General features: G+C 37.0%; 1 protein-coding gene across 1 annotated transcript; it reads left to right on the forward strand.

Moving 5' to 3' along the window:
- The first annotated feature begins 186 nt into the window (after window positions 1-186).
- Window positions 187-15,187, forward strand: LOC140753031 (sulfotransferase 1E1-like). Its single transcript, XM_073087384.1, has 14 exons — window positions 187-283; window positions 369-552; window positions 3,038-3,164; window positions 3,657-3,751; window positions 6,088-6,262; window positions 7,158-7,265; window positions 8,305-8,346; window positions 8,440-8,577; window positions 8,843-8,942; window positions 9,295-9,475; window positions 13,519-13,645; window positions 13,898-13,992; window positions 14,108-14,282; window positions 14,870-15,187. Exons 2-14 carry the CDS (start codon window positions 454-456, stop codon window positions 14,980-14,982), a joined length of 1,575 nt encoding a protein of 524 aa, XP_072943485.1. The 5' UTR covers window positions 187-283; window positions 369-453; the 3' UTR covers window positions 14,983-15,187.
- Window positions 15,188-15,211: the final 24 nt, after the last annotated feature.

A 15,211-nucleotide genomic window follows, 5' to 3' on the forward strand; every position in this document is an offset into this window, starting at 1 on the left:
AAATACAATATATATAGGTAATAATAAAAAACAGTAGCACTTGATACAGCTTTTAACAGATAGCAATAGAAGCAGCAGAGCCGCTGTAGCAGTCGGACATGATGCATTTTATCGATTCTTAGAAAAACAAAACTAAGTACTGTACAAAATATAGTACTTAACGAGAAAACAATATTTCTGCAGGTACCACGTGGACTCAGGAGCTAGTATGGTTACTACAAACAAATTTAGATTTTGAAGGAGCAAAAGCCACTCCTCTGGTGACCAGGTTTCCCTTCATAGAGTAGGTAGACGACATTTGTGTTTGTGCAATAATATAAAGCTAAATAGATAAAAATCTCATTATATGTATATTTAATTTTTAATAGATTAACAGCGTTCCTTAAATTCAATGAGCCAGAAGAAAATGTCCATAAGGAAAGTTTCGAAAAATTCAAGAGAGAGGTATTTTCTATGGATCCAGAAAAGATAAAAACATTACCATCTCCACGGTTTATCAAGACCCACATGCCACTGTCGCTTCTGCCGCCGTCTCTTCTTGAAACTGCTAAGGTAAAGGAAATTTTGTATCAAGGAGTTAGCTAAGAAAGATTTAGTTTTTTTTTTATAAATATTATGCATAGAATTAAAAACAAACCTCGATAAATAATAATAAAAAAATAACGAACGACTATACGATTTTAAAGTAGTGTCATGGAGAATATCTAGATTTACTAGTAAACAAAGATGTTATGCACTCACACACAATTTACTAAAATTATGAAAATAAAATAACATTAATTCATATAAAAGTAGTGTCAAAAGTCTGCCTAATCTTAACGTTTTCCCTTTTAATCTATATATATACTCGTAAAAGAAAGTCGTGTTAGTTACTCCACTTATAACTCAAGAACGGCTGAACCGATTTGGCTGAAAATTGGTGGAGAGGTAGCTTAGAACCAGGAGACGGACATAGGATACTTTTTATCCCGTTCGACAGCGTTTCCGTGAAGTCATTTTATAACTCAAGAACGGTTGAACCGATTTAGCTGAAAATTGGTAAAGAGGTAGATTAGAACCAGGAAACGGACATAGGATACTTTTTATCCTGTTCGACCGCGTTTCCGTGAATAAATAAGAGTTGAAAGTTTGTATTAAAGTCCCCCAGTTTTGATGCAAATCTATATGAAAATTGGTATTTGATAGGATTTCGATAGAAAGTAATTAAATATCTATTTTACGATATTTGCAAAATCAACCCTTAAGTTGGTTAAGTAGGGGTTGGAATTTTATATTAAAATCCGTTAATTTGGAAGCAAAAACTGTAAAAATTTGCATTTGGCTTTAGAAGACACTTCGTTTAGAAGTCGGCAGATTTTGAAGCAAAGTCTATGAAAATTGGAATTTAGCTTTTTGATTCAAAATAATAGAACACATTTTTCACCGTTTTTGGAAAATCAACCTTTTGGGTCGTTTAATCGGGTATGGAACTTTAATTTAATATCCGTTAATTTGGAGCACTAAGAAAATTATCATAAGACATAATGAAGCATCTGAGTCACTGTTTGTTTTTTTAGATCAACCCTTAAGACTGTTATAAATCGCCTTTCTATTTACACACCTGTTTCAGCATTTTTAGCTATTCAACAACCCGATTAGAGTACTATAAGTAAATAAACTTTTTTTAAAAAAAACCGTTATTGAAGTTATAGGTACTTCTTTTCGCGTGTTTGTAAAAAAAATAACAAAAAATACAACCGACTTCTATGTCACTACAAAGTAAAAAATAATTCGAACGAAATATATTGAGCGCCGACTTCAGAAATATGTACTAAACCAACATTTATTTGAATTATTTTTTACTATGTAGTGACATAGAAGTCGGTTGTATTTTTTGTTAAATAATTTTTTACCCTTTTTAGTGATGACATAATAACATTTATATTAATACAATATAAAATTGTATAAACGTGATCATGAATTAAGGTACGGTCTGAATTTACATTGATTGGAACCGCCCGCTCGCAGGGCGCTGCCGCGCCCTGCCCGCTTAGTTTTATATTGTCTTATGTGTTCCAACCTAACCTAACTAAATAGTCAATGATTTGCAATTTCATTAGAACCTCCTACACCAAATATCTTCAAACACGACTCAATTATTCCCATCGGTTGAGGAGTTACATATTTTGTCTCCGAGCCACATTATCAGACCCTTAAATAGTCAATGATGAACTGACTTTGCAATTTCGTTAGAACTTACACCAAATATCTTCAAACACAACTCAAATATCCCCATCGGTTGAGGAGTTACATATTTTGTCTCCGAGCCACATTATCAGACCCTTAAATAGTCAATGATGAACTGACTTTGTAATTTCATTAGAACCTACAATAAAAAATAACACAATAAAAAAATAATTATTAAAATCGGTTCACTAACGGCGGAGTAATTCGTGTACATACATAAAAAAAAGATACCGGCCGAATTGATAACCACCTCCTTTTTGAAGTCGGTAAAAAAATAACAGAGTGCAGAGAGGTAGAGTGAATTTTATTTAATTGTATTTTTTATTTTCCTTTTCTCCTGTGGCCATTTCCTAATATTTACCAGTAGTTTATGGACATAATACATAAATTACACGAGTGAAACCACGAGGTACAGATAGTCACTCATAATTAGGTGGTACGAAGTTCACCGGGTCATCTAGTAACGAATATATGACAGTATTGCACTTAACCCGACCTACTTACATACCTACGAGTATACAAAATAAATAAATTTCATTATATTTTTATTTAAGTGAATAGTTAAAATTATTTTGTTTATATAAACAACCGGACTCAATATTTTACATTATTTACCGGAATTTCAGTGTAAGTAAGAAATTAATAATGTATCTATTTTTAATTAATAATTAATTAGGTACTTACTATTATACTATTACTATTTGTGAGAAAAATTAAGTTTGAAGTCACTTATAGACTTTTTATATAAAAAATAGACACGTGTTTGTGAAACATTTAGTGCCACCCTGACTGAAATCAATATTTAATTCAGGTAGTGTATGTGGCACGCAATCCCCGGGACGTGGCAGTGTCAAATTACTATCACATAAAATCACACCAAGTTATTCCAGCTGAAGGGGAGTTTAAGCCGTTCTGGAAATTATTTATCGATAACCATGGTAAGTTGTCTATCCTAAAACACTCATAATCATAATGATCAACCCATTGGCATTTAAAGATCCTAAGCAAAAACTCAAATTCTTTTATATTTCCAACGAACAAAAACTACTGAACCTATTTTGAAGGCCCCTTCCGTATCATTTAATTAAAATTATAATTCCCTAATATACGACTATGTTAAAAGAAATGGATATCACAGCTTTCACGATCATTGATATCTGTCATTAATACTAACTCTTAGGTTCTTACCTAATAATATTGAAGACGGATGCTTAATATTACGGAAAATCATAAGAATTAAACATGCATTTCATAGGATAATCTCGCATAGGAGAATCTCATTTAACATTACTAGATTTACCATACATTGCATGTATATAATAGTTGAATATATTTAAGTAGTACAACGATACTTAGGGTATGGTAATTACGAAAACATTTCATCAATTTGTTAAAACGTATTTTAAAATATGTTTCCTTATTTTTTTCAGTTATTTGGTCACCATATTTTGAACACGTGAAGGAGGCGTGGCGTCAACGAAACCATCCAAACATGGCTTTCATATTCTACGAGGAACTTTCTAAGGTTTCCGGTCTAAATAATTTATATAAAATACTGCAATAAAATTAAAGATGAGGACTTAATAACATTGAGTATTTTGAAAATTATAATAAGTAAATGTATTTTAGAAACAAAATCAATAAATGTTTATCTAAATATGAGACTATACAGGGTGTTTTTTCAAAGGGTACCCAAATTTTTTTACCATATTCTAGACATCAATAATGTTATGTTCAAAATGTCAAAACTTTAAAATCCCCCTTAATTATTTAATTACATTAATTCTAAGTTATTCCAAATTCTGCGTACATTATGGACAACCATTGCATGGTACGCGCAGTCATTGATAATAACACTAGCACTAACGCACACAAACTCGTAATACAAGTATGCCGACGCGCGGTTCTTTTCATTGAGACTGACACGCACACAAATAAATGATCGGTTAAAGATTCCAATTTTTCCTTCATACTTTTCACGGGCTTAGGACCGTCATAATGAACAAATACACACTACCTACATTACGACTTTATTGTTTTAAAACGAATGTGCATGTTTAATTTATTATGGCGTATTTAAAAAATTGGAATCAACTATTTACAACAAATTAACTTACCTAATTGCATAATTAATCAACTTTCTTTAAGTCCCTTATAAAACACACTGGTATTTACATTGTCTACATATCACTGGTATTTCAAAAACTGTTCAAAGTGGAGTCCATTTCTCTCAATACAAAGCTGAGCACGCTTTCTTAAATTGTTTTTTAACATTATTTGTGTCTGAACACTTTTCACTTCACTAAAAGCTGTAATTATTTTATTGCGTAGGTCCTCATAACTCTGGGCTTCCTCAACGTAAACAAGTCTTTTAATTTCTCCCCATAAATAAAAGTCTAACGGAGTAAGGTCCAGTGACCTAGGTGGCTACGCTATTGGCCCCCCGCGTCCTATCCATCTATCACCATATTCATTATTTAAATAATCACGCACAGCAGTTGAATAATGGGGTGGTGCACCGTCATGTTGGAAATAAAAATTATTTAATAATGCTAAGGGTACATCTTCCAATAATTCCGATATGACACTTCGTAACATTTCTAAATAATTACCGCCAGACAACCGTCCCTCGATAAAGTACGGGCCAACGATTATGTTACTAATGATACCAGCCCAAACATTAACGCTAAATCGCACTTGATGATGGCTGTCTTTAATTACGTGGGGATTGCTCAGTGCCCAATAATGTTCGTTGTGACTATTATAAAGTCCTACCCGCGTAAATAACGCCTCATCAGTCCACAAAATATTTACAGAGTCAAGGTTTGACAATAACCATTGACAAAATTGTATCCGAGGAGGACCATCGTTGTCATGGAGTGCTTGAACACGTTGATAATGAAACGGGTGATATCCTAAAGAATTTAGCAACTTCCACACGTAATAACGGCTTACGCCGAATTGTCGGGCTGCGTCGATGGTACTAGCACGAGGATCTCGCTCAAAAAACTCGAGAATAGCATTCTCGACGGCCGGACTAATTACAACATGACCTCCTCGAGATGATGCATGGACCGGCACAGTGAACTGTCCAAAATCTATCAACCTTTGGTTAGCTGCTAAAATCGTCCTCGTATTAGGTACTCTTAAGTTATTTCCATGTATTTGTAAACGCGGTAAAGAGTCACTTTCGTAAAGTCTTTGCGCACCACGTAAACTTTCACCACTTAAAATGTAGCACCGTACCATCTCATAATACTCGCGGTTCGTATAACTTATTTGACTTTGTGCCGCCATTTTCACTCATAAAAAATAGCAAACGCATTCGAAAATCGGTCACGGTTGACTGGCGTCTGGCGCCACTGGCGGCCGGCGGGCGGCGGTTGCGCATCACAGGTGTCTGCGAGGGCGAGGGGGAAAGGGGTTGTACGAAACTAGGCGATCGCTAGCCGAATATTACCGATATCTCCCTGCATAGTTTTTATGTTTGTGTGCGAGCGCTCAGAGTAGTGTGTGATAATAAATAGCAGAACTTATGAATGAAAATTTTCGTTGTTGAAATCATGTCCATGAGTTCTGTATTTAGCGGATAAAGTGGTTCAATATTTCTTAATATTTTTTTTATTTTTTTATTTCAAAAATCGGTTATATTACCGCTTCTGAACCATCTGTGTCAATTTGGGTACCCTTTGAAAAAACACCCTGTATATCGAGGCTAGGTGACTAGAGAGGGTCACATATCTAAAGAATGTATTTAGTTATTCATTCTTTGACTGTAATTTCTTCCTTACAATACTTAAGCTAAATGTTAATGAAGTCAAGAATAGGCATAACTATTGTCATATTTGTTATTATTTTCAGGACTTGCCCGGAGTGGCGCGTAGGTTAGCCAAGTTCTTTGGCAAGGAGTACTCGGAGGAACAGTTTGAAGCACTCTACAACCACCTCAAGTTCGATAACTTCAAGAACAACAAGTCAGTTAACATGGCAGAGTGGCAGAAGACCGGAATTATCACAGATTCCTTCATTAGGAAAGGTAAATCATATTTATACACTACTGGAAAAAATTAAGGGATCAAAAAAAAATTCCAAACTGTTGAATGAAGCGATTTGCTAAGGATTCACAAAAAGAAAAGAAAAAAAAACTCCGAAAAAACAATGGACAGTCGTTAAGGGGAATTTATTCAAGTTCTTGAAACCCATCTTTAACTTTCTGTACGATCATTGGTTGCTGAGATATCGATAATCAAAGACAAAAAGATCCTTTTCCATTTGAAGACCGATATCTCAGCGAGGAGTGGACGTATCAGGGTGCTTAAAAAAAGAAATTAAAGCTAAATGAACAAAGTATCCGATCCTTATGGTGGTTAAGCTAAAAAAAATTTTTCCACGCCCGTAGACCAAAAAAAAAATAAAAAAATTTTGAGAATTTTTTTGTTGCTGGTTTTTCTACGATTACTCAGAAACCGCGGAGGCTACAAAATTTTGAAGTTCTAATCCAAAAACTAGACACTTGGAGCTACAATTTCCTTTTTTTTTTTATTTCCTGTACGACCATTTCTCATTGGAATTTTTTTTTGATCCCTTAATTTTTTCCAGTAGCATATTATGACCTGTACAAATAAATAAAATTTAAGTATCAAATGCCATCTTTACCAACGCGTGATACCAAAAATAATAAAGGTGTATTTTTTCTTCAAGATTAAGTATTAATAATTGTAATTAAGAAACGGTCATTAAAAATAATATAAATAAATTATTACCTACAACTATACTCGTATCATTAATTAATGTAATTTATTTGCAAATATATTTTATGGAGAAAGCGCATGTGCTAATTCATAATTGGTTTGTTTTAGCTGTTATTTTAAAGTTAAATTCGGTAAACAACGTATAAATTACTCAAAATATATATATATTTTTTTAATCAGGCAAAGCTGGCGGATGGCGCGACCACTTTGACGAAGAGATGATGCAGCAGGCGGACCGCTGGATTGAGGAGAACTTGCGCGATACTGACTTGCAATTCCCGACTGATTGAAACTACTTACAGCTTACATTTATCACTCCAGTTGCCAGGATAGAACATACGCACTACACATGATCTATTTCTGGTTAACGACCATTTAAATGTTCTAATAACTTCCTTTGACAGAAATGTATTTTAGAATGGTGTTGCAAATATCGCGTTGCAAATATTGCAAATTGACATCTAAGTAACATAAAATAATAATAAAATATTGTAAGTAAATTAAAAAAAAAGAATTTGTCTTTAAATCATGTTCCTTTTGATTATCACAATACTAATAAAACCGTTTAATAACCCTTCCTTAACAGTTGGGTAAAAAGAGCTGCGAAATCCTTAAGATTATTATAATCAAAAAAATTAAGAGCTACTTGGTCACACAAATAACTTGAGTAAAAACATGTTCCTTAGTTGATTTGATTTGAATTTTAAAAAGGTTAAGCGTTTTTGTGTAAGTAAGTATATTGTTCCACTAAAGCACTTCATGAATCATTTCGAATTTAATTTAAGTTCACTGGGTATAAATAGATCTTACGGTAATAACACGTACTTAATGGAAAAGTCACTAATGCTTTTCTTTAAATTAAAGCAAGTATAAGCATTGGGAAACCTTTTTAAAGTAAGCTGGTCAAAATAATGTTTATGAAATTGCGTGCCATAGGTAATACAAAACAGTTGAAATTCGTGCAGGAGAAATACGAGTAGAGCACTATTCAGATACTCGGAAGAGAGATGTCATAGCAAAACAAGCAAGTGTGTAACGTACAAACTGCTGGTTCATTAGGTGGCTACTGGCTAATGCTAGTGAAACATTTTCGGCTGGCCCACACCGCCACATTATTGTCCACTTCCTCAAATTCTCGATAGTGTCGTTCTTTAGTAAACCAGTTTATCAGTAGAATGTCAACCAGTCTTACAGATGCGTGGTAAATATGAGTACTTTAAATAAACTGTTCAACGTCTATCATTCAACACTCACGCCTAATTCGTGATTGTATATTGTATCATAATGGAGGACGAAAATAAAATTAAGTATCCTTTTGAATATCGAGTTTTGGGTCCTGAAGAAGCGGAGGCACCGCGTAGTTACTACAGTAAGTTTTTGCAATTATCCTATGAAGCCTAAAAATAATCATTAAATTCAATTGTTGTTAGTCTTAAGTTTTGATCATAATCTCTTTCTTCAGCCGAACTTCGAACAGAATACATACGCCTTGGTTCCGCGGGCTACTTCTTCTACAAGCAGTTCAACATAATGGCGTTAGAAGTTTACAACATGCCGCTGAGACCCACTGACACTTTTGTCGTCACATTCCCGAGATCAGGTTTGAGATCGCTAACATTTAAACCCCCTTGTAATATGTAGTATTATAGGAAAATGTTTTTACATTTTGTGTCTGTTTGGGTTATGATTTACTTCAAAAATATTTTGGACTGATAGCAACTGACAAAGAATAGGGAAGTTCTGACGTACTCGTATATATATTTTTTAACGGATGCATCAAACTGCATACCTGATGTAGTCACTTTTTAATTGTAATTTCTATTTTATGTAACAAATGGTATATCTATCCTATTCGACTCTTGCAGGTACGACGTGGACTCAGGAGTTAGTGTGGTTGCTACAAAGTAATTTAGATTTTGAAGGTGCAAAAGCCACTCCTATGGCAACTAGATGCCCGTTTTTAGAGTAAGTTATAACATTTACGTTCTTACATTATACAAAACTACTTTAAACAAAACCAAAGGGCGGGTGCTTATTTCTGGCAAAAACACATATCGATTCAGCAAAGTAATGTCGCGAGACATTTGGGGGCTTTTCCAAAGGAAAACCATTTGAATCAAGCAAATTATTTATTAATTATATTTACTAAATACCTTATTTATTCATAAGTATTAAAATATGTTGTATATATTTTTGTGTGTACGTTTTATATACGTTTTGAATTTAGTAAATTATTAAAATTAAATGAAACATTAGTACAGTTAAATAAATATAAACATAATTTTTGACCAAATAATTGTACTTTTATTTTTAATAGATTCAGAGCATGCCTGTTCGATCCTCCTACGATAACTGACCCAAACGATAGCTTCGAAAAATTCAAGATGGAGGTTTATTCTTTGGATCCAGCAAAAATAAAGACAATGCCATCCCCGCGTTTTATCAAGACCCACATGCCCCTGTCACTTCTACCGCCGACACTTCTTGAAACTACTAAGGTAAGGAAATGAGATTCGAGAATAAGTGGTAAGCTGTGAAGAGTGTTGATTTTTTACAAGCTACCCTCGTTTATTTCGTAATAAATATTTTCGATATTAAAAACCAAATCAATAAATAATAATTAATTTGTTAACAACTAAAAATTATAAGTGATTTTAAGGTATCACAATAATACTCTGATTTACTAGTAAACACAGATATTATAATACAATCTACATATGTATATTAAATAACATGCTAAAATTACATAATTTATATTAAATTTACTGTCAACGTACACTTCAGACTCATCTTTAACTGACGAACATCTGACTGACAGCATTGCACTTGGCCCGATCAAACTAATAATAATCCCGACCCGATCTAACTTTATAAAGTAAATAAAGTATTTTGATTTACTGAATATTTTTTTTTTCATGAAAAGTATCACGACTTAATGTTTTATGTAAAATATTTACAATGTGTATTTCATATAAACCGATCCACTGTAACTCATATATCTACAATCATAACTTAGTCTAACGATAACTTTGAATAAATATATATTTACTTAAATAAGATTTCTAATGTAAGTTATATGGGCGTATAGTTTTGTTATTGGGGTCACAAAGGTCACAATTTATCCTTTTTTGCTAAGCGCTATTTAGGATTTTGATACATTCTCCTACTGGGCGAAGACTAAGTAGTAATAATACTACTACCATCCATCCATCCATCAGCCTTTTGAGGTCCACTGCTGGACATAGGCCTCCCCTAATTGGCGCCACTCCAACCGGTCCCGTGCCCTTTGAAGCCAGCGGTTTCCCGCCGTCTTCTTCAGGTCGTCGGTCCACCTGGTCGGGGGGCGGCCTGAACTCCTTTTGCCTACGCGTGGTCGCCACTCGAGGACCTTCCTTCCCCACCGGTTATCGGTCCTCCGAGCGATGTGGCCGGCCCATTGCCACTTCAGCCTGCTAATTTTGAGAGCTATGTCGGTAAGCTTAGTTCGTCTACGGATTTCATCGTTGCGAATCATGTCTCGTAGCGAAATACCAAGCATAGCCCTCTCCATAGCACGCTGAGCGACTCTGAGCTTTCGAACTAGGCCTACAGTAAACGACCACGTTTCGGCGCCGTATGTCATCACTGGCAACACACATTGCTCGAATAATTTCGACTTCAGGCACTGAGGAATTTTGGACGAGAAGATACTCCGTAATTTCCCGAACGCAGCCCAGCCGAGTTGGATTCTTCGAGTGACCTCCCTCTCAAAGTTGGACTTACCCATCCGGATCGTTTGTCCCAGGTAAATGTACTCGTCAACAACTTCGAGAGGAGTGCCATCAACAACTACCGGTACGGGTGTGACATGGACATTTGACATGATTTTCGTCTTGTCCATGTTCATCTTAAGACCCACCCGTTGTGAGGCACTGTTGAGGTCTCCTAGCATTTTACTGAGGTCCCTCAGCGAATCTGCCAAGATGACTATATCATCGGCAAATCGAAGGTGTGTGAGGTGTTCGCCATTGATGTTAACGCCAAGACCTTTCCACTCCATCAGCTTGAACACATCTTCCAACGCAGCGGTGAACAGCTTTGGCGATATAACATCGCCCTGTCTAACTCCCCGCTGCAATTGGATAGGGTTCGTCCTCTGATCGTGTACTCGGACTGACATGGTGGCGGCTTTGTATACACACTTCAACACCTCGATGTACCTATAGTCGATCTGGCATCGCTGAAGGGACTCCAGCACTGCCCAGGTCTCGATAGAATCGAAGGCTTTCTCATAGTCCACATAGGCAACACATAGCGGCAGATTATACTCCTCGGTCTTCTGTATAATCTGCCGGAGCGTGTGTATGTGGTCCATGGTGCTGTAGCCTTTTCGGAATCCGGCTTGTTCGGGAGGCTGGAAGTCGTCAAGCCTGCGTGCAATACGGTTAGTGAGGACCCTCGAAAAGAGCTTATAAACATGGCTCAGAAGCGCAATGGGCCTGTAGTTCTTCAATAGGGTTTTATCGCCCTTTTTGAAGAACAGTACCACTACGCTTCTGCTCCACGCTTCCGGGGTAGTTCCGCTATTGATCACGGAATCAAACAACTTTTGGAGCGCCACTAGTACGGGTTTTCCGCCAGCTTTTAGCAGCTCTGTTGTGATTCCGTCATCTCCCGGTGCCTTGTTGGTTTTAAGCTGTTTGAGAGCCCCTCTAATCTCGTACAGGCTGACTTCCGGGAGGTCCTCGGTGTAGTGTCGGGTCAGCTTAGCACGTTTGTCGTTCACAGTCTTACGGGCTGGAACTCGTGCAGAAGTATACAGCTGTCCGTAGTAATTCTCGATCTCCCTCAGAACTTCGGGCTTAGACGAAACTATGGTGCCCGACTCGGTCTTCAACCTCGTCAACAGACTCTGCCCAATGCACAGATCTCTTGCGAACACTTTAGAGCCTCGGTTTCGCTCAATAGCGTCTTTTACGCGATTAGCGTTATAAGAACGCCAATCGCGTCGCCTACCTTGGGAGATCTGTTTATTAAGCAGCCTGTATTTCGACATTGAGGTTGGAGACTGCACACACAGTTCTCGTCTCTCCCGCATAAGACCGAGAGTATGCTCTGAGAGAACTCGAGACTTACCACTGGAGTGGGCCTTGAAGTACTTAGACCCTACCTCGTGGACAGATGCTACAACCTGGGTGTTAATATCGTCCACGGAAACGCAAGAATCGAGGCACGCGAAACGGTTTCGTAACTCAATCTGAAAGCCTTCGGAGCCCTGGATTTGGACAGATGTTGGGCGGAGCGTAGACTTCATCAGGCGTGACCGTTCGAGCTTAACGTTGATATTTAATGTGCCTCTTACCATCCGGTGATCACTTCCGGTTTTCACCCTGTTGATCACAGAGACATCATTAAATATGTGCCGTTTGTCTGCCAAAATGAAGTCTATCTCGTTCTTGACGGTACCATCGGGACTTATCCAAGTCCACTTTCGCTGTGCCTTCTTCTTGTAGAAGGAGTTCATCATAAAGAAGTCTTCCCTCTCCAAGAAGTTGGCAAGCAAGTGGCCTCGGTGGTTCCGTTGTCCAACTCCAAAGGGCCCCACCCTCAGTTCGTCACCATTTCGCGTGCCTAGTCTTGCATTAAAATCCCCCATAACAACGGTAAAATGGGTTTTTGAGGTATGTATGGCTCTACTTATGTCCTCATACATAACCTCAACCTCATCGTCTGGGTGTGTCGACGTCGGCGCATATACCTGTATGACCTTCAGCGAATACCGTTTAGATATTCTGAGTATAAGGTACGCTACCCTTGCCGACACACTGTCGACCGTTACCATGTTGTTAACGAGGGATTTGTGGACTAGGAACCCGACACCTCCTTGAGACAGGTGTTCGCCCTCCCGGTGATAGAACAAGTTGCCGGATTTAAGGATTACCGTGTCCTCCCCCTGTCTTCGGACTTCTGATAATCCCAAAATACTCCAGTTTAACTTGTCTATCTCTTCTTCCAGCTCCTGTATCTTCTCGTCGGTCCTCAGTGTCCTGGTATTGTATGTTGCCAGGTGCAGAAGTCGTCGTGTGTGGTAGCCGACTCTCTTCCGGGGATTCTTAGCACCCCCTGCCCCGCCGTTACCTTGGCCGCTACCATAGCCCGGAATAGCGGGGCCGCCGGGGACTGGGGGCCGTGGCTTTTCTGCACCTGTCATTGGGGGTTTTTGCCATAGTCACCGCGCCTGGCATGCGTGTTGGTGACCGCAGTAGGTGTTATTCTTACACGGGAAAATGCTGCTGCCCATCTCCTGGTATTTGTCCCTTAGTCGGCTCTTACGACATCCACGGGAAGAGAGGGAGTGGTGCTATTCGAGGCCGACACCACACGGCACACTACTAATAATAATACTACTACATAAAACTATAAATAACAGTATGAAAAATTGCCACTCATAAAATTTTATTATTTATCGACTAATCTATCAGATTCAGATTCATGTCACGGTAACGATTATTGATAGATTGTTAGTTAGTGCCATTCTAATGTATAATCTATATTTATTTAGGTCGTGTATGTGGCCCGTAATCCCCTAGACGTGGCAGTGTCAAATTTCTATCATATGAAATCAAACAGAGTTATACCGCTTGACGGAGAGTTCAAGCCATATTGGAAATTATTTATGGAAGACAAGGGTAAGATGTATAAATATAAAATAGAAATTAAATCAATGACATCTATATCAGTTTCGTTGATATACATCGTTAATAAAAGATACTTAGATAATATACGAGTAAATTACTTATTCTTATTTTTTCGGTGAATAAAAAAATACGAGTCACCTGTACAGTATATACCTAATAGTAGTTACCTAATTCATTGTTTAATATATTAAAAAGGTTTTTAATATACATACATATATTCATAACATCGCGTATTTTTTTCAGTTCTATGGTCACCATTTTTTGAACACGTAAAGGAGGCGTGGCTTCAACGAAACCATCGCAATATGGCTTTCATATTTTACGAGGAACTTTCTAAGGTATTCGGTTACAATTACAAAATTAACCTACAGGGATTAAAGTAAATCTACGGGGTTAACAAAGCTAAATGTTTTTCAAGAATCCGCATAACTGTAAAATTATTATTCTTTTTAGGACTTGTCAGGAGTGGCGCGGAGGTTAGCCAAGTTCTTTGGCAAGGAGTACTCTGAGGATCAGTTTGAAGCACTCCACGACCACCTCAAGTTCGATAACTTCAAGAACAACACGTCCGTTAATAACGCAGAGTGGAAGGAAAGAGGAATCACAAAAGGTTCCTTCATTAGAAAAGGTAAATGGTAGAATAGTAATAACAAATAAAATTGAAGGGTTTTGGCTACATGGACAACTGTCAGTTGGTACGGGCTATCTGCAAAACAACATAAATCGTGGTGGAACACTTAAAGATTTTATCGGATTCATAGAATTGTGGTAAAACTTTGTTTAGGCGTAAATAAAAAGCGTTTTATCAGATTGCTGTTAATAATACGCATAAAAACATACCAGTGGTCCTTGAATAGATGCCTGGTACGACATATTGTTATCTCCTTGTTAAGGCACGATAGCTAAATCTCATCTAAGAAACACATTAATTTTACATTTTTACTGTCGGAAATTTCAAACGGTTTTACTTTTGCAACAAAATGGGCTTTGTGTAAGATCTGAAATACTTATCTTCAAATCATTTTTTCTTATCCAATGGCAGTATAGCCAAAAAAAATGTTATTTAGTTATTAATGTATAGACAATTTTTTTTATAAGAATTGCATCTGCTTTCCAATTTTCTTTGGCTGTCAGTTCTCGAAGAAAGAAAGTGATCGAACATAATTCTATTCCGAATCTATTTTCCTTCATTTAAAATATTTTGATTATATACAGGCAAAACAGGTGGATGGCGCGATTACTTCGACGAAGAGATGACGCAGCAAGCGAACCGTTGGATTGAAGAGAACTTGCGCGATACTGACTTGCGGTTCCCGCAGACTGATTGATTGACAAAATACCACCCAACAGTTATCAGGATAGAACAAATGCAAGGGCCGCGATCGTAGCGAAGTGAAAATCGCTACACTATAATAAAAACAGATTTGAAGTTTTATCAACTAAATTCTTCGTCGGAGTCATTTGTCTAATACAAAAAATAAAATATAAAATTTGTTTCATTGTATAAAATTTGTATCAAATTTGTTTCGTTGTGTCTTTTGTGTGTTAAAGTTATTC

Source organism: Epargyreus clarus, unplaced genomic scaffold, assembly GCF_041222505.1.
Source record: "Epargyreus clarus isolate Ecla_fem2 unplaced genomic scaffold, WU_Ecla_fem_2.2 ptg000026l, whole genome shotgun sequence".
Lineage (NCBI taxonomy): Eukaryota > Metazoa > Arthropoda > Insecta > Lepidoptera > Hesperiidae > Epargyreus > Epargyreus clarus.